The following is a 20,559-nucleotide window of genomic DNA, read 5'->3' as shown; positions in this document are numbered from 1 at the left end:
GGCCTTCAGAGGTTCTGAGGGACTCCCAAGGCCACAATGATGAAAATGCTTTCTGTGACAAAGAGGTCCTTTTTCACTTAATCGCAACATAGCTTAAATGTATCAAAATGTAGGCACATTTCTCCATCAGAGCATAGTTAGTATCCAGAGGAGACATAGGGCATTCAGAAGATGGTGTGGGATTATCTAGTATTATATTATTCTATGCTATTGTATTGTTATATCATTCAGCCCCATTGTTTTTTTTCTAAGATTTTATTAATTTATTCATGAGAGACTCAGAGAGAGGCAGAGGGCTTCCTGTGGGGAGCCTGATGTAGGACCCAAGATCATGACCTGAGCCAAAGGCAGATCCTCAACCACTGAGCCACCCGAGTGCCCCCATTCAGCCCTACTGTTATGGGCTGAATTGTGTCCCCCAAATTCATATGTTGAATACCTAACCTTCAGTAAGTCAGAATGTGACCATATGGAGATAGTCTTGAAAGAGGTAACTGAGGTAAAATGAGTATGGTGGGCCCTAATCCAATATGACTGATGTGCTTATTAGAAGAGGAGATGAGGACAGAGATGAAGCAGGGGAGAACATGTGAAGACATAAAAAGAAGATGGCAATCCACAAACCAAGGAGAAATAAATGAGAACAACTTTGCTGGCACTGTGATCTTGGAATTCTAGCTTCCAGAGCTGAGGGAACACAAATCTCTGTTATTTAAGCCACCAGTTGTGGTATTTTGTTTTAGTAGCCCTAGCAAACCATTGCACCTATTAAATAGTAGGACACTGTATAAAAAAAAAAAACAAAACAAAAAACCCATAATCCATAAGCTAGGTGGGAATTTAAAAAACAAAACAAAGTAAGGCTTGGAAATTAAAAGGGGACTTTGGGGAAAAAGTAGCCAAAGATCTAAGCCTTGAAATCATTATTTTTCAGAGAGACCTTTTTTTTTTTTTTTTTTGGTAAAGTTTTTTTTTCCGGATTAAAAACAATATTAATCTGTGGTAATACAAGACTAAGTAAAGGTTTATTATAGAGTAGAATGCACAATCTACATGAACTTTCAAGATTAAACAAAGTGGATTTGAAAGAAATTTTGCAGGATTAGCGGGATACTTTGGATTATATTCTTAGATTCCCAGTGATAAGGTGTTTATTTGCTTTGTAGGGGAATTTTGGTGAAAAGGTTTGAAAGGTATTGTTCTAAAAACACTTTAGATATATCCCAAACTCTTTCTTCCATAAGGCATCCCAAGGCTTTATTCTGTGTCAAGGACTTTGAAAGGTGGGTTCTGCTCTCCACCTTGCTCACTGTCTAGGGAAATTCTTGCCTCCAGGTGGGGCAGAAAGGCAGACAGGTTCTAATATGAGAGAAAAGGAACAAATAAACAAGGCTCCACCATTAGATAACCTTGGTATGTGTCTGGGTTTGAAAAAGAACCCACTAATAGAAAAGTTCTCAGGAGCACAACCATTTTCTCTGCACACCTCTTTCAAGAAACCTCTGCTAAGCCACTGAGGTAAGGTGTAACTCTTTCTAGATGTTTCCTTCCCTTCCCCAGTTACACAACAGATGCATCATCCAGATAAAAGCCCAGGAACTAAAGGGAAGAGGGAAAGTCACCACCAAGAATCAGGCTACCTTAACATGCAGGTATAGTTGCCCGTGTCATTGAGGAGGGTGGGTCGGAACCAGAGCACATCTTTCTCCTTACTAATGCGGTTGTCAGGGAGGCGGAAGTTAATTGGCTCCTCCAGGTCCCGGTCCTGCCTCGTCCAATACCAGATCAGAGTAAGGCCAGCTGAATGGGCTGTGCTGTAGTTGTATTTCAAGAAGTGTTCAAAGAGTGGGCACTTGATGCGAGCTGGCTCATCTTCAAACACTTGGATCTGCCTCATGGTATCTAGTCCCCAGTCATCGCAGCGTTCTGGAATAATCAAAAAGAAAGAAAAAGCCAGTGAGTCATCTCATCTTAAAAATCTGCAGAGAACACACCTTTTCAGAACATCCAATCTTTTCCAGGATCTCCCTTGTCTGCTCATGTTCAGTAGCCTCTCCATAATAACCACATGGAATAGGAACCTGTGCTATGAAGAAATGATTTCTCCATCTTCCTACATCATCTTCTGATTACCTCTTGGGTAATGATTTGATCTGACAGCTTGATCCTATTGTACCCTATACAGCATGGGGAAGAATCTCACCTGAAAGAGAAGTCATGTGCTTCTAAGGAGAAAATTATAACTGAAAAGACAAGCTTCCAAGATTCTCCATCCTCCCCAGGTCTCCTGATTTGGGGGCTTGATCTGCCCAGGCACAGACATCATCACTGATTCATGAGCAAAACTATGTATGAACTAAATAAAATGAAGTTTGTCACTAAAGTTTATGGCTGTTTGTTAAGGCAACATTTTTGTGGCAGCAGATAATTGAGAGAACAACTAAATTTGTGGCTACTTTAATTTTGATAAAAGCAAAGAATTTAAAGCTTTATGACTTGCAGAAGGATGTGTAAGCAATAAATCCCAAGTAAGTAACAGTTCTCTGAGAAATTTAACAGACTGGCTTTTCCAAGACTCAACAAATTGCTATTATTTATAATTGCTCTGCTTTTATTTAGAAACACGTTTTAAATCCAATACGCAAAGAAAGAATTGGGAAGATAAGATGTTGTTCACACCAATAGAAACATGATAGTAATTTTTTAAATAAAACATCTATCTTACCAGCTTATTCAAATACATTTTCATTAAAGCTACAAAGTTGCAGAATCAGCTCATTCAGTTTGTAGGAAATTACAACCAGTTTTTCAGATACATATGTCAGACTGAATATATGCAACCATTTTCACTCCTTTCCGAAACTCCACTAAAACTAAAATAATTTTTCAAGACATAACCCCAAGTAACAGCAAGAACAGGAGAGAAGACAATGACAATATCAAAATTGACAAGCTGTAATGAGTTCAGACCATTCAAACAGATAAATCCTAAACCAGCAGGTGAAAGAAAGCTAGAGAACACCAATGTGCAATTCAGAATACTGGGAAGACCCAGAAAGAACTGCCAGCCCCAAGATGAAGAATCACTAGTGCTATTCACCCAATATCTCCGGGTTCTCTTCCCAGGCAGAGTGTGAGAATATACTCTTCTGCCCCTCGGAAGGAGAGGCCATGTGACTGACTTTGGCCAATAGGTTCTAGTGAGTGTCACGTGTTGATTATTTTAAGGGCTAGAGCATATTTTATCACGCTCCCTTTTCTTCTGCCCTGGCAAATACAAAAGCACAGAGACTATGCCTCTACAGCAATAGAAAAAAAAAAAAACAACAACAGAAGAGAACTATCAATTAAATAAGTCACTGAAAATAGACTTACACCACAAAAATGTTTTATAAAATTGTGGAAAAGGGGAAGATCCTAAAAACTATAAGACAGTACGAAAGGAGACACAAAAAATGATCACATACAAAAGATAGGAATTAGAATGGTTCTGGAAGTTGCCAAAACAAGACCAGAAACTAGTAGATAATGAGGCAAATGTAGGTGAAGGAAATTATTTCCAACCTTGAAGCTAAACCCATGGAAACAATCAAGTGTGAAGGTGGCATCCTCAGACACATCAGGACTCAGTAATTTTCCTTCCCACATGCTCTTCATCAGGAGGCTTCTGAGGGATTTGTTGTAACCAAAATGAGAGGGAAAAAAAAAGCAAACTACAGGATCAAGGAAGAGAGGATCCAATTCAAGAGAGAGGGCAAGGAAATCCCCAGAATAACAATGAAGGAGATCCCAGGCTAACAGCTCTGCAGCAGGGTTTGGAGGTGAACCAGTGTAAGTAGAAGGGAATGGAAATCTCCAATTAAAAATAATTATAATTGTAACTAATAAATTATCTGGTGAAATTAGCACTGTGGATAATTATGCTAAAAAGCAATTGTAAAATACAAAAACACTTACCCAAAGATCCAAATCAAAGTAAGCATCTGAAGGCAAGGCAATTAATAACTTCCAAAAATAAGGAAGTAAACATAATCATAATTCACTAATATGTGAAGACATATTAATTAATTGGTTATTGATTCAACAAAATACTGTAACATTAGTATGTAGAGAGCAAAGATAGGGAAAGGCAAGGGGATGGGCATGTAAGACAGAAAAGGTCTCATTTACTAGAATTAAAAAGTAAACAAAATAATGCCCAGGGTTGACTAAATGAAAAATAACAATATACACAAATTGATTAGCAAAATATAGATAGGAAATGCCAGAAGAAATAAATAAGATACTTAAAAGTGGTGGCTCCTGAAGAGGAGAGCTAATAGGTGTGACCAAAGTTCAGGCAAAAATAATTATCTTTGTATATGCCTTTTAGTATATTGGTGTTAAAAAAAAATCTCTGTGAATGATCTGCTGTGAATATCATTAAAATAATAATTAGGGAGAGAAAAAGGAAGGTAGGAAAGGAAGGGGGGGCACATCTGGCACGCAACACAATTGGCAAAGCCATTCTCAGTGTTTAACCATCCTAATTGTATTTACTTTCTGTTAGAAAAAAAAGTCTCCATTTCATTTTTTAATTCCAAAATTTGTATCAATATGCTTTGGCATGACAGTCATTTCACTTTTGAATTATAATGTGATTGCCTAAAAGAAAAGGAAAACAAGAGGCATTTGGGCTGCTGAGGTGTCTGCAACTTCACCGTATCGTTTGTTATCTGAATCAAAGATGCTACCGCCTTCTGCATTGCATAAAAAATATTTTTCTTGCTGTTCCTAAAGGTGCCTCTCATATGAGCTCTGCACTGTTTGTCCAAATTTGGATGATGGTCAAGGTAAGGCGATTAAATGAAAATGATCCTTCTCCCTGCAGTCCTATTCTCTAATATATCTCAATTTGGATCGCCCCAACTTGGGCCAGTCGACAGCAGTGTCACGCCATGGTTCTCTTAACAGGAACACTGGTAAACTGAAGAGAAAGAGGAAGTCCTTCTGTGGGTTAATGGTACTTTGATTAAAGGAGACTTCCTGACACCAATATTACAAATTGTCACTTTGTTTGGTCCCTGGAGGTCTTTACAGTCCTGGGAATGATTCATAGTAAGAGAGATGATAAGTGACAGGTCAATTTTTCTTGTGTAAAAGTAGGAGAACGCACAGTTGAAAAGGGAGATGAACAGAGAGCTAGTGTGACATCTCAACCACAAGCTAGTGTGACATCTCACCAATTTAGGAAGGATGAAATGGAACTTTGGTGACCACGAGGGCAGGTGCGGCTGAGACTGCCTAAGTGTCCATGAACCCTGGTCTCCCTTGGCCCATGTGGAGACTGCATACACATCCTTAGCAACTGAACTGGGCCATTTGATTTGGTTCTGGCCAATGAATGAGGCCAGAAATGGTTTAACGTGAAGCACCCAGCATAATCTCTGAGCTTTCTCCTGGCCTCGCATGGATACCCTGAGGGCCAGAAAAGCTTGAATAGGGTAGCCTCACAAGAGGAAAGGAGCCTGGATCCCTGCCACCACTTGGAGCAGGTTAAGTGAAAAATCAACTTCTATTGTGTTAAATCACTGAGATTTGGGGGACACATCGTTATAGTAACTAGCATTTCCAATCTTGACTTTTAAAAGAAGGTAGAATTTTCTTTTTATAACATAACTCGATAGACCAAGCACAGACACATTTTAAAATAGCATTTGTTAAACGCCCTTACATACTCAAGATTAAATACAGATCAATCAACAGGATTTTTGGCTGATTCCTGAGACTTAATATCATTTCAATAAATTTAAATGCAATTCATCTTAAAATGAAAAAGAAATCATTACACCTGCTAGGTATCTCCCTTACAGAATGTTCCATGGGCCAAATAAACATATGTATAAAGTGAACCAGCCTCTTCTACAATAGGGCTTGAAAACACACATACCAATATTCCTAAACATTAGCCAGAAAAGGTATTATTATTATTATTATTATTTATTATTATTATCAAGTTTTTTCTTTGGGGTATTTGCCCATTTGAAATTTGTTTCTGTGAGTTTTTAAGTCTCCCTCGCCAGCCACCTGAGGGTGTTTTGTCAGAGCTTTTTAAATTAGTCAATGAACAAATAAAAATAAAATCTATGGCAACAGGCTGGAGTGTCATGTAATACCAAATTAATTATATGATTCACTACAGGCCTCAGCCGAAGAAAAGACTGGGGAAAAGGCTGTTATGCAAATAGATTTGTCTCTAATAACAGCAAAGGGAATTCAGCAAATTATTGGCACAGGGAATTACCTTTTTGTTTGGAGTGTCCCTTCTTATCCAGCTTACTCCACAGTGGAAGTCCTCTCTAAATTGGCCCCTCTACATGCGGAGCCACAAAGTCATCATTTCCCTCAGCCAAAGGATTTCTTAAGGCTGAGGCTTGGTGGTACAGAGGACTAATGGAATGTGCACAGCCTCCCAAAGCCAAGTCACTGGAAAATCCAACCCACGCTCCTGACAGCAATTAGCATTTATATAGCAGGGTATACATTTTAACTAATTAATCTCACAACACCCTCTTGGGCTTTCATGCCCATTCCCACATTACATGCCAGGAAACGGAGACAGAGAGATTAATTGACTTACTTTTGCCTGAGTGGTAGCACAAATAAAAGCTGCCTGAACATAGATCTAGGATGCTTGTCCCGAATCTACGCTCACACATTCAAAGCAAGATATTTCCCACAGGAAAGCTATTCGTATATTTGTATGTATTAAATATTCATTCAGAACCTGCCGTGAGCAAGGCACTGTGCCGGGTGCTGGGATAGAGAGACATGGAGACATAAAAACTCAGGGAGCTCAGGTATAGAAAAGAAAGAGGAAAAAAAATTAAATATTGGAAGACCTGAGGCAGAATTACGTCCCATATGTAACTAACTATATGCCACGGACCCCTTGTTTGACGTATCACCTTGGACAAAATGCTTCTCCTCTCAGACTCAGTTTCTGCATGTATGACATGCCTGCCTTAGAGTGTTGAATGAGGATTAAAGGGCCCAGTAGAATGAAAGGAGCTCAGTACATATTAGGCTAAGATTGCATAATAAATCTGAATAGGTCCTTGCTTGTCTTTTTTGAAAAAAAAGAAAGACTAAGTGAAAATACCTGGTGGAATGAATCAACTATTGTAATAAGCTTCTAAGTACGAGCATAGCAGTTATATGATTATTTTACATTGCATTAGGTAGGGATGGAAATGGTAGTCCTGAGATCAGATTGTGATCAAAGCAATGCTTTTTTATCCTCAACTGGAACTCATTGTGTTTTAAAAAGTGCCCCATCAGTACATTCTAAGTAATCTTATCTAGGTCTGAGGGCAAAGGCTAAGTATAATGGAAAGGCTGGTTTTATAATCCATTCTTATAGTTTTTGCTTAATGTTGTTTTTCTAGTGGTATGTGTGGCTTCCCAGGAAACGTCAGCCTGGGACAGTGATCCAGGGAGAATCCAAGGTGTGAGCAATGTTGAATGACCAGCATGATGACAAAGAGTAAGTCAACAAGGTAAGTGTGGGCAAGTATCTGAGGCAAGATATAGGAGTGCCAGACCCTGAAACATTAGCAGGAACCCCGATAGAAGAGGCATGTGGCACCGAGCACAGAGCATTACCGTGGAGGATAACAGAGGTGATCAAAGGCGGGCTTTGATACCTTATGGCTTTGTTGATTCATTTAAAAACTACAGATTGAGTACCCTGCCATGTGGCAAGTGCTAAAGTAGATGCTCAGGATATGCTGGTGAACAAAACACAGGTCTCGTGGAGCTCATCTTCTAACACAGGAAGGCTGACAATAAATAGCTAACACAGCAAGTAAATAGAGAGTATACCAGAAGATAAGTCAATGGAACAAAGAAGCACATAAAACACGGTAAGAGGGATCAGGAATGAGGGAGGGGGAAGATGGAAGAAGGAGGAGCATGCAATTTGAAAGAGGGTTGTCAGGCTAAGTCTCTCACCCATTATGAACCTCAGCTTCCCAAACCAGAAATCCAAGCTCATACTACAGAGTAGTTATGAAAAATGAATGAAAAAAAAAAGAAAAATGAATGAGCCTAAAGCATAAAGTACTATAGCAACTGTGAAGTTCTATACCCCTATTAGTTACAATTAATCTGTGGAATGCCATTTTCTTGCCTAGGAGGAGACTGCTAGACATGTCCCATTTACCACATCTGCACACTCCCCTTCTTCAAAAGTATGAGTATTTTCCTCCGGGTACATAGCAGTTCAGAATAAAGGCTGCCTTTCCCAAGCTTTCCTCTCACTGGGATGTGCTCAGGTGAAAAGTTCTGACCAATGGCATGTGTTTGAAATTTCATGCAATAAATTCCAAAAAACTGTTCTTGAGAGGTGCTGATGTCTTCCTATGTTTCCTATACTCCTCCTACCATCTCATTTCTTCCATCCTACTGCTTGGAACACGGATGTTACATCATGGGCCATAAGAAGGGGGGCCACACCCAACAAATGGTGGAATGGCAAAGTGAAAGGAGTAACATAAGGTGCTGCCTTACTAGGCCTGAATTCTCTAGCTCTAGATTTTATGTGAGAAATAAACTTTTGTATGTCCTTGCTACTCCGAGTGTGGTCCCCAAGCCACCAGCACCACCAGCCTCCTGAGAGCTTGTCAGAAGTGCAAATCTGCCCCACCCAGATTAGCTGAATCAGAATCTACAGTTTAACAAGATCCTCAGCTTAGTCCTAAGCATATTAACATTAGCTATGTATTAGTTTAAACCACTGTTGTTTTGCGTCTCCTTATTCAGAGCTGGAAATCATACTAAAGGATAACCATGTCTTGTTTCATCTGTTAAAGTTGGCAGGTCGTTGAACAATTTGTGAGGTATCTATACCCTGTAAGTCTATGTCTCTTTGATTCTTTACATTTAAAATATATATAATGAGTGAGGAATATCAGAAAGGGAGACAGAACATGAGAGACTCCTAACTCTGGGAAATGAACTAGGGGGCTGGAAGGGGAGGTGGGCGGGGGGTGAGGGTGACTGGGTGATGGGCACTGAGGCGGGCACTTGACAGGATGAGCACTGGGTGTTATTCTATATGTTGGCAAATTGAACACCAATAAAAAATAAATTTATAAAAAAATAAATAAAATATATATTCTTTTCTCTCTTTTTTAAAGATCATATTTATTCATTCATGAGAGACACACAGAGAGAGGCAGAGACACAGGAAGAAGGAGAAACAGGTTCACTGCAGGGAGCCTGATGCGGAACTCGATCCCAGGACCCCGGGGTCACGACCTGAGCCAAAGGCAGACACTCAACCTCTGAGTCATTTAGGTGCCCTCATATATTCTTTACTTGTCCTTCAATGGAAAAATATTTAAAATACCAGGCTATTTTTCTAGCAATGTTCTATAGTAAACAACCAGTTTAAAAAAAAAAAATCTACCAACTACATTTCCTAGAGTATACTGTAAGTAGAAAAATATACCATTAAAACATAATTTTTATTGAAGGGAGAGCTACTCAAGCAAAGGTCTGGAAAATGTTTCCAAAATTCTGTGGTTGTCAACTAAGCTATCAAAAGAAGAGAAAGAAGTTAGGGGTGGGGGAGGAAGAGCTGGAGGACTGTGAGCATCCATCAGACATCCTCACGTCGCTTGTGCTGTTCAACAACACAGGGCTAATAACTCAGCAGATGGTTTTCCTGGACCAGATAATTAGACATACCTCACTCCCACCGAAAAAGGGAGTTTTCCTGATTGAGTAATTTGAAGGAAATAAGAAATAGCCCTGAGCAGATAATGAGATTTGCCAGATAAGGAAAGAATGCCAAATTCAGAAAGCTGGTTGACGGGGGGCCCGGAGTGGGGGATCCACAAGAAACAGCTTCAATTTTGCAGGTGTCATTAGAGTTCGTTCCTAGAACATGTTTTATTTCCAACTGTGTGTTGCTCCTCTCTGCAGTACTGGACATTCATCTTCACACTGTCCTAAAGACTGCTACTTGTTATCAATTACAAGGGATGGGTCTGGCTGGCTTAAAAAATATATAAAAAATTATATATATTACATATATATAATATATATATGGAGAAAATAATTAACCAGGCAAATGGGAAAATAAATAAAATAATGAAAAGGAAGAGATAAAAAAGGAAAATGAACTCTCACTGATGCAAAAACCAAATCTATCAAGTTTAAGTTCCAAACACACATGGTTGTAGGTGATACTTAAAGTTACAAAACCAAATTATCTAAAGGATGTCTGAGAGTTGGAGTATTCCAGAACCTAATTATCGTTGCAGGGCCAGTACACTAGGATCTCTGATCTGTTGGGTTTTCATGCAATCTCTGTCATGTGGAGATTCCTCTCTGAGTTCGGGAATAGGAGTACCATGAAAAGTTTGCCTCCTGGCAGAGGATGTGAGGAAAAACCCCGGGGCCTCCAGAGAATTTTCCAGCCCCTAGATTGAGAGGAACTAAGAAAGGTCTGCAGGCTCTTTCTTGTCTCCATGAAGTCAGTTCACAACTGGTTTCGAAGCTCCAATAAAAAGACCCTTAATCATGGTGCATTAATGTCCAGGAAGGGTCCAACAGCCTCCCCTTCCTGCTGCTGTGCACTATGAGGAAAAACATGAAGGAGCATCATCTAATAGCCACCTACAAAAGGCTCTGCTTCTCTCATCAAAGTTGCAGCAGGGGTTAGCAGGCTAAAAAGTGGATTCTGGGTGTGCCACCTCTGTACCATGGTTCCATTATTTTCTTTTAAAAAAAATCACTGTAATGAGCATCCTCATGCGGCTAAAGGGAATGATTTTCTTTGCAGGGCAGTTGTGACAATAAATAAACTGGCTTATGTCAAGAGTGGCACAGTACACTGGGGAAACTCTAAGCAGTCATTAGCTAGTTGTTGTTGTTGTTTTTTAATGCCTCCCCACCAAGAAATCTTTTCTAATCTATTATTAAGATGTAAAGATCCAATTACCATTCTCATATAATAATCAAGCAGCTTTTGCCTCTCTATTTTCATTATTACATAATATTAATTCAGGGTCCTATGAGTGCTAGTGGCTATAAACAAAATGTAGGGAAAACCATGGTCTCTGCCTTCAGATTTCCATTCACGAAATAGATCATTGGCATTGGAAGTAAAGGTATCTTACACGTTATCAAAGAATCCCAGAACATTCGGATCTTAGATCTGGCATAGTGTCCAGTGGCAATAGAATAGCTCGTAATGGCCCATACCACAGATGAGTGGATGAAGCTAAAAATAAAAACAGGTCTATGACATGGGCCAACAATCTATGATAGAGATGGGGGGGACCAAACCAAGTTTCTTCTATTCTGAAATGACTTTCCGTTGGTACAAAGTAGCTAGTCTCTGGAGTCTGACAATCCTAGTTCAAATCCTTGTCCTGTCACTTCCTAGCCATGTGAGTGCTTGCAAGTAAGTTAAATGTTCCCATGTGTCAAGAAGGCTGATTTGATGATTAAATGAGACAGCGCTTTTAAAGTATTTAGCAGAGAGCTGTTCAGTGGTCCTCACTATTATTAATATAACATTCCTTTCTTAATTTCAAACTGAGTATGGCCAATTTCAAACTGAATGTGCCCCCCAAAATGTTAACATTTAACCTATAGGGGCTTACCACTAACAGTGTTCAAGGGCATTAGACTATGAGGCAATTTTTAAAATATTTAGAACAACCCTTTCATTTTACAAACAGGGCAACTAAGCCCAGAGAGCTAACTTGATAAATGACATTGAGCTCACAAGTGGCAAGTACAGAATCACTTCTTTTCAATCCAAATGTCATGTCCTTTTCTACTACATCATCTGGGTAAAATATATATTCCAAATACATATCTGCAGAAACATTCCCAGTCAGATCGGGAATATGAATAGTACAGTATTGTATTCCTCTTCAAAGCAGAGAATCAAATAGGCAAAAAAAAACCCAAACCTCAGAATACTGGAGCAAATAATATTAATAGTGGACCATAGAAGATAACTTTGCATGCATTCTGTGTGATCAAGCCACACAGTTATTCTCTTCCTCCTTCTCATTCTACAGGTAAAAACGCTAATATGTGGATCTTGTCCTTGAGGTTGAAAACAAAGGAGGTGGTCATATGGACCATACTTTAGGCACCCAGAAAGAAGGATCCTGTTTCTTAATATGTATTATGTAATTTATAATAACAAAACACAAAGCCAATGAAAGTGCCTACCACATAGAAGTGTTGGCAGGGGTAAAAAAAACAACAACAACAAACAAACATACACTAAAATACCACATGCTCAAGTGCACAGTATGAACTTGATAAATTTTATCCACAACTATTACGTTTTTACTGATGAGGGAATTAAGACCTAGAAAAATAAACAGCAAGGAAAATGAATTCTTATTCATTTCTTATCCATTCAGGTGTTTTTGTTTGTGGGTTTTAATTGCATTTTACCAGAGACAGGGACAGAAATCACAAAATTAAGATTTGAGTCCTAAAATGCAGAAGGTGTGGACTGACTTCTTAATTAGTGAAGAGAGCTAGCGCAATCACTTTTCCCCTCAACCGAGTGATGGAAATATAAAGCCCTCTAGGTACTCAATGGGTCTTTGCACCCTCCATCCCCACATCTGACTTCTCAACTGGAGGTTCAGGGAGGCTTGTTCAGTGAAAGGACATGAAGGGATGTACTCAATTAGGAGCTATACGGTTCCTCTGCTTCAAGACTTGCAGCCGTATTCTACACACAACTACAAAGCCACAGGAAAAGCACATCTTGTGAGCCTTGCCAGCAACCTCCCCAGCAATTCTCAGGAAAATTGCCTGGAGTAAAAGGGCGTTTGAGACCTTCATCACTTGCCAGGAAGAGACACAGGCTACAATCCTGCCACTGCATTTAAGAGAAGCATCACCTGTGAAATGCCAGTACAGTCTCATTCAATATTAATAATGTGTCAAGCATGTAGATTTTTCTTGAAGGCTGGTAGTGACAAGCAGAAGACAAAAAATTCTGAGAGGAAATCAGGTGAAGCAAACATCAGAAGCCAAGAGCATAAGCAATGGGGTTTGGGGAGATGTCTGGCCGTGAACGATGAAGAATCCACAAGGGAGGAGTTCTGAGTGGCTGGGTTTTCAGTGGCAACTCAGCTAACGAACTGTGTCAGTTCCTAAGGGGAGGAACAGGTCCTGGGAAGACAAAGGTCAAGATACGACCATGGTTCCCATTTCTAAATATTTAAGTGTCCTATAGTACACTTTGTACCTTAGAAAACTGCTACACATTGGAACTGGAAGGAGGCCTTCTGAATCACCCAGCAACATGACACATTATACAGATTAGACTCTGAGCCCAGAGGGGTGAAGGAGAGCCTGAGGGAAAGCAGCAGAGGCGGGATGAAACCTTCTAGGTTCCTAGTTATTTGCCCTGTATCACATGTAACTTTTTGTCTGTACAACCAACTATGAAAGAGAGTTTCACTGCACTCACATCAGTCCGCTTCTCTTTTCCCCCAGTATGTCACAGGTTGAATTTTAATTTTTTAATTTTTAATTTTTAAAAGATTTTATTTATTTATTTATTTATTTATTTATTTATTTATTTATTTATGAGAGACACACAGAGAGAGAGAGAGAGGCAGACATAGGCAGAGGGAGAAGCAGGCTCCCTGTGTTGAGCCCCATGTGGGACTCGATCCCCGGATCCCAGGATCACAGCCTGAGCCAAAGACAGATGCTTAACCACTGAGACATTCAGGTGCCCCAGAGGTTGAATTTTTATACCTATATTTACATTCAATTTGTTTGTTGGTTTTTAAGTACAATTAATACACAATCAACTCACTATAATCTTAAAGTTAAAGACATTTGCTTCTACTATATTTAGTGTTGAAGAGAAAGGGGAAACCTCAGATGAACTTTTCTGAACTCCAGAGCTCTTACAGTTTAGGAAGCAAAACAGAAGAAACTTTTCACATATGGAGTAAAAGCAGTTTAAGGAAATCAAAATGTAGAATGGCTTCTCTACTACCCTTCCAATTGTTAGCCCTCTTTCCTCTGACACACATGTTCCCTCTCCATACATGCCCACCAGGCGCTATACACCACTGGTCTGCCATTGAAAGAAAAAAAAAAAAGCAAAACAATTACTAGAAAGTATAAAAATGACAGTAAGAGAAATTGGTTCAAAATCAGGAAAGGGGTCTACTGTCACTGCCACAATGCACAATGGCTTTTAGGAGCTTCATGGTACAAGTAAAGCTGTCCAGGTCTATATATCTCTGAAAGTACATGTTTATTCAGGTATAAATCCCAAGGCAAAACTGTTCAGTCCAGAATGTTCATCTCTAGGCATTTTCAGCCTCCCAATGCTATAGTTCCCTGCCTTTTGGAGAAATTGAGAATTAAGGTGGCTGATAAGAAACACAGCTTATTGCTTCCATACTCTTAGAGGCAAGAAAATGTTCCAAACTCATCACTTAAAAATCATTGCCTTCTTCACTCTATCATATCCCATCCAAGATTACAAATCCATAACTGTTTTTTTTTAAGATTTTATTTATTTATTTAAACAGAGAGAGAGAAAGAGAAAGAGAGAACACAAATAGGGGGAGTGGCAGAGGGAAGGAGAAGCAAGCTCTATGCTAAGCAAGGAGCCCAACATGGAGCTGGACCCCAGGACCCTGGGATCATGACCTGAGCTGAAGGCAGACGTTTAATGACTGAGCCATCAAGGCACCCCACAAATCCATAACTGTTAACAGAACCCACAATCATTTATATTTTACCTGGAAGTTTTAGACACATTATATTCTTTGATCACAGAAGAAGGCATTGTTGCCTCCATTTTGGAGTTTGGAAAGAGAGGCTCAGGAATGATTTGAGAAAGTCATGGTGCTAGTGGGCAGCAGAGCTCTCTGAATCCAGAACCAGTAATCCTCCCAGAGTCAGTCCTTTCTTCATTAACCCTCTTAGGCTCTCTGGTATGAGGCTTAGTCCTTTGGTTTCCAGTTTAGAAACTTTATATATAATCTCTTCCCTCAATTCTTCCCACTTACATTGATTCTTTATGCTAACAAATGTCTCAAACCATGTTCTCTCCTTCTGTCTTATACCAAACTAGCTACTGAGCTTCTCTTTGAATATAGGGATGCAATTTCAGAAAGATCTTTTTAAACCTCCCTGACACTAACTATAATTCCTGAGCTACATTTTGCAGTATCCTCCATAGAGAATAATAAGATAGGGTCAGGAGACCTAAATTCTTGTCCTATGTCTGTCAGTGTGACCACCATTAGTAGTAGTACCACACCCACCACCTAATAGGCAATGCTTCCTATATGCCAGGTATTAAGTAATAAATTTTTATGATCTCTTTCAATTTTCATAACCACTCTTTCAGATAGTTTTATTATTGTCCCCATTTAATAAATGAGGATTGTGAGTCTTAGGTAAGGGAAAGAATATCCACATGACTACACAGAGTTAAATTAATTAAACAAGGAGACCATTAGACTGAGGTGGTTTTAATGCCTTAGCAGACTACCTAAGCAAACCAAAATCTAAGCCTATAATGCCTCAAGGTCAAAAAATCAAAACACCAGGAAATTGATCACAAACAGCCAACTAGACTTTCTCAGCTAATGCAACTGCTTCAGCCTTCAGCTGTAGTCAACCGAACAATTTTCTTGCTTTGCTCCTGCCTCTTCTCTATAAAAGTCTTGCCCCCAGTTCCTGTTGGTGGAGTGCTCTCAACCACTTCCAGTTTGGTGCTGCCTTTTTCAAATTGATATCTGCTTAAATAAATTCAACATTTTAATATGTCTAAGTTTATCTTTTAACCATAGGAAGTATGTGAGAGAGGATTCTCACACAGGTCTGCCTCATTCCAGAGTCTAAAATTTAACCCTGACTGTAACCAAGTAATTTCCCTTTTCTTGTGCCCAGCATTTTCATGTATAATATGTAAGAAGGTTAAAAAAAAAAAAGATCTCTAATCTCTACAGGATGATGGGGTATATAATAATGGTGAATTTCAGGAATGTTTCCTAGCCTGAATCTTAAAATTGTAAAATCAAGGCAGTTTTTCAGGGAAAACACTGGAGTTGCAGTGGGTGGGCACTAGTTAATATAAAGTGGAACAAACTGGGTCTCTTTAATGAGGAGCATAAAATCCTTGATTAGCAGTTCCCAGCATCAGAAGGCACATGTCACAGCCAAGAGGCAATGGGGCAGATCACATCTGTCTGAATTAGAGTGTCATTATCTAGTCATGTTTCCAATGGAGGCTCTGAAGCTATCTTCAACACTCAACTTTCCCTCACAACACCCACTTTTAAAAAGCAGAGAAGTCAAAAATGTCAGCTTGTCCTCGAAGGCAGCTCCCTCAGGCATTAGCTGCCTCTGTCTTATTAAGTATAGTCAGGCATGACTCAGCTCCTCCATCAACTGTCTGCGAAGGAGAACATTTCACGCTGGTAGAAAATCACCTTAAGCAGAAATATGAAAGCATTTAAGGTACCCAATTAGAGCTGCATTGCTTATTACTCAAAATCAAATCATCCTTTTCTTATCCTCGACCGGAGAGCCTAATCACCACCAGTAGGGAAACAAAACTACATTTGCTTAGAACACATAAGATGACCCTGTCACCTCCAGTTACAACTATCAGCCACTCAGACATCTCTTCTGTCTGGGTCACAAAGAAAGGTGACCTGTGGGTTATGGTGTGTCCTTCAATCAATCAACCCTCTGTGAGAACCTACTACACACAACAGTGTACACTGTGCAGTTTCCATGGGAAGGACAAAGAGACAAGGAAGACGTGGTCTCCCATCTCAAAGATCTCACCATCTAGAGAGGGCGCACAGACATTCACAATGCAAACAAAATAAAGTAAATGTTAAAAAGAAAAAAAGATGTAGCATGTCACAAGAGGCCGGAAGGAGTTCTTATTTCAGACTATGAGAGGTGGGAAGTTCAAGGAAATCTTCACAGAAGAGATGGCATCTAAATTAAGCCTGAAAAATGAAAAGAATGTGTGCTGACAGATACAAGGGATAGAACCAGGCTGATAGAACAAGGTTGACAAAGGCACAGAGTGTGCGGGGGCTGTGAGGAAACTGTCAGTCAGCTGGGGCTGGATTACAGGGTGTGTGATGTCAGAGCAGAGCCTGAGAGTGGGACACTAGGGTTAATATTGGGGGAAGGGTTCATACTTTATCTTGGTGGCAATCGGGAATCACTGGTGGTCCTGGAAGAATGAAGGGACACATATTAATTACAACTAGGGCAGAGATAAAGACGGATTGGTAAATATATTTTTACCCTGAGGCTGTCTGATGGGTTATACACGTGTGCAATTCCCCATGAGTTGAGAATGGAATTTCTCTATCTACTTGTTATCTCTGCCTTTACTTGTACAAACCACAAATGAAGACAAAAGAGACCATTACAGCAACCTGGGCAGGAGGGAGTAGGGAGGCAGTGAAGCTGATCACTTCCACGGGGGTCCTTTGGTTCTACAGTTGCTGGAGTGAGTTGAGGACTGTGATTTATCAAGGTGAGAAAGACATTGCTGTTCCCTCTCCATCTCCCAACCCCCATCATCAACACTGATAATACATGGGGCTATAGAGGGGGGCAGCCACTTTATTAGAGTTTCCAAAATGTAATTATCCAGAACCTTTATTGTTTCTCTCTTGAGCCTATCCTCAAAGTATTTCAATAACCAGAAACCTCAATGAATGGCAGCGCTCTGTAGTGCAGCACACTATGTATACATCCATTATAGCACGCAGAACACCGATCCACATTTACAGATGTTTCAATGCCTGGATTCTCCTTCCAACTACCTAGGACTTCTTATCAACAGGACAATTGTCCTTTTCATCATTATGGCCCCATTGTGCCCGAAAAAGTCAAAAACTCTGTAAACATTCTGAGCAGAGAAGAGAATAGTGGTAGATCTGATGATGGCTCTGGGAACAGGATTTTTAAACTACTTGAAAAATTAAAAGTTAGCAAAGATAAGCCGCAAATGAGAAGAAAGTATTTTAAAATTACATATCTGATAAAGGACTTATACCCAGGTTAAATAAAAATAAATATCTTCTCCTTCAAAAAGAAGAGAATTTGAAAAGGGACAAAAGATTTCAATAAATATTTTATCAAAGAAGATATACAGAGACCAAATAAGCCTATAAAAACATATCCCAAATCATTAGTTGCAAATTAAAAATTACACAAATACCATTCCATACTTACTAGAATGGTTAATATTTTAAAAATGGAAAATATCAAGTTGTGGCGAGGATACACAGCAGCTGAAACGCTCATTCATTGCTGATGGGAATGCACAATGAAATACAAGCACTTTGCAAAACAGCTTAACATTTTCGTATTAAGTTAAACATCCACTAACAGTATGACCTACCAATATTAGTTCTAGGTATTTACCCAAGAGAAATGAAAACTCATGTCCAGGCAAAAAAGACCTATACACAGATGTTTCTAGCAGACTTAATCATAATTGACAAAACTTTAAAGCAGCCAAACGAACTTTAGCTAGTGAATGAATAAACAAACTGTGATGTATCTATACAACGGATTACCACTCAGTGACCAGAAATGAACTTCTGATACACTCGATAATATGAGCACATCTCAAATACATTATGCTAAGTGAAAGAACTCCAGTACCATATGATTCCATCTAAATGACGTTCTGGATAAGGCATGATTGTAGGAACATAAGAAAGATCAGTGACTGGGAGGGGCTTAGAGTTTGGGAAGGTTGACTGTTCAGTAGAAGCATGAGATAAATTTGGGAACTTTTCTATATCTCAAGTGCAGCAGTTTTATGCAGCTGTAAGCATTTGCCCAAATTCAGAGGCTCCATACACCAAAAACTGAATTATACCATATGTAAATTAAAAGAGCAAATTTAAAAAATAAATTCTAAAAAGCTAAGAATTGTGTAGAATAAAAAATGGATCAAAATAATTCCAGCCTCTTGAGCAGAGATTGGCTTTACTTGCAATGTCTGGGTGGGGTGGGAGGGGGTAACCATTTGGTTACGGACTCATTCTGCACTGCCTTCACCCAACCATTCCAAGGAATCGAATCACATAAATCCTCCAAGACCCAACTCTATCACTATTGCTCTAGATAGGACTGGCTTTCTCTTGTGACACTACTTCCTATCTTGCATAACTGTTATTTGAAGTTATGGCTCATCTCCTGCTAGATTGTGAGCTTAAAGATAGTGCTTGGATCCTGATTACCCAACACAGTGTCCCAGCATACAGTGTGGTGGATATTTGTTTCAGATTGGGTACAATGAGGTAGCTCAGTGTAAAAGCAGAGACCAGTAACTGCATAGAGATAAAAGTCTACACTTCCTCAGAACTCCTGGACATACCTGGGAGTTCTCCACATCACGTTCTCCCACACAAATAATATCATAGCTGATGTAAAGACTGACATTTTAGCCAATTATTACATCTATTCATTCACTCCCTGGGTATTTAAATGAGCACCTAGTAAGTGCAAAGTCTTCTGCAAGGCACTAAAGATATAGAGGTGAATACAACTGTGCCTGTCCCAGTGGAGCTTTCATTCCAGGAAAGATGACAGAAATTAAATAACTAATTGACTAAGTCATTAAGTAAATAATTACAAATTAATAACTTAGATGCTATTGTAACAGGTACAATGAAAAAGAAGTACAGGGTAATATGAAAGAATATATAACAGGGAGATATATATCTCTCTGAAGAACTGACTTTTGCACTGAGTGCTGTAGAATGTGAGGGACAAAGTTGAGAGATGACTGTGTGATGGCCTTAGAAGTAGAAAGGCAACACTCTATGTGAATATCTGAAAGTATGTCAGGAGACTTCATTGCCAGGATCAAGAAAATGGAACACAAAGACGTTATAGGGAGCAAGAGTGGAGAAGGAACAGCCAGTTTGAAAGCAACTGCAGAAAAGTCAAGACTTGGATGAAGATGATACTTAGAGAGAAGTGGACAAAGCCACATAAAAGAAGAGCTAAAATGGACTGATGAGAAGTGCAAAAAAAAAAAAGAAAAGAAAAAAAGGAAGAAAGGAAGGAAAGAAAGAGAAGAAAGAAAAAAGAAAGAAAGAAAGAAAGAAAGAAGAAGAAGAAGAAGAAGAAGAAGAAGAAGAAGAAGAAGAAGAAGAAGAAGGAAAGAAGAAGAAAGAAAGAAAGAAAGAAAGAAAGAAAGAAAGAAAGAAAGAAAGAAGAAAAAAGAATTTGTTTAGAGGCTCTTGAACCTCAAATTTAAGTATCAATTATGGAACCTTAGAGGGCTAGGCTCAGAAGGAACTAGACAATTTTACAGATGAGGAAACAAGATTCAGGAAGGTTAAGTAACTTATCCAAGGTCACCCTGTAAAGTAGCAACAGAACTAAATCACAATATCAAGCTACTTTATGTTCCTTGTGTTATTTCTTATTTATATTTTTTGAAGTCCAAATCCAGCCTCTACTTTATTCTGAAAAGAAACTAGAGATTATCAT

At 39.2% G+C, this 20,559-nt stretch overlaps 1 protein-coding gene across 1 annotated transcript in view; it reads right to left on the bottom strand.

Moving 5' to 3' along the window:
- The window catches only part of IL1RAP (interleukin 1 receptor accessory protein), a 116,431-nt gene that overhangs the window by 33,461 nt on the left and 62,411 nt on the right, over positions 1 to 20,559 (bottom strand). The window contains exon 3 of the mRNA XM_055307962.1: positions 1,641 to 1,926. Within this exon, the coding sequence (XP_055163937.1) occupies positions 1,641 to 1,926 (286 nt within the window). The remainder of the gene's footprint in view (positions 1 to 1,640; positions 1,927 to 20,559) is intronic.

Source organism: Nyctereutes procyonoides, unplaced genomic scaffold (assembly GCF_905146905.1).
Source record: "Nyctereutes procyonoides isolate TBG_1078 unplaced genomic scaffold, NYPRO_anot_genome, whole genome shotgun sequence".
In the NCBI taxonomy this organism is placed as follows: domain Eukaryota; kingdom Metazoa; phylum Chordata; class Mammalia; order Carnivora; family Canidae; genus Nyctereutes; species Nyctereutes procyonoides.
Note: the sequence above shows the minus strand (reverse complement) of the source record. Positions and strands in the feature narration are given on the sequence as shown.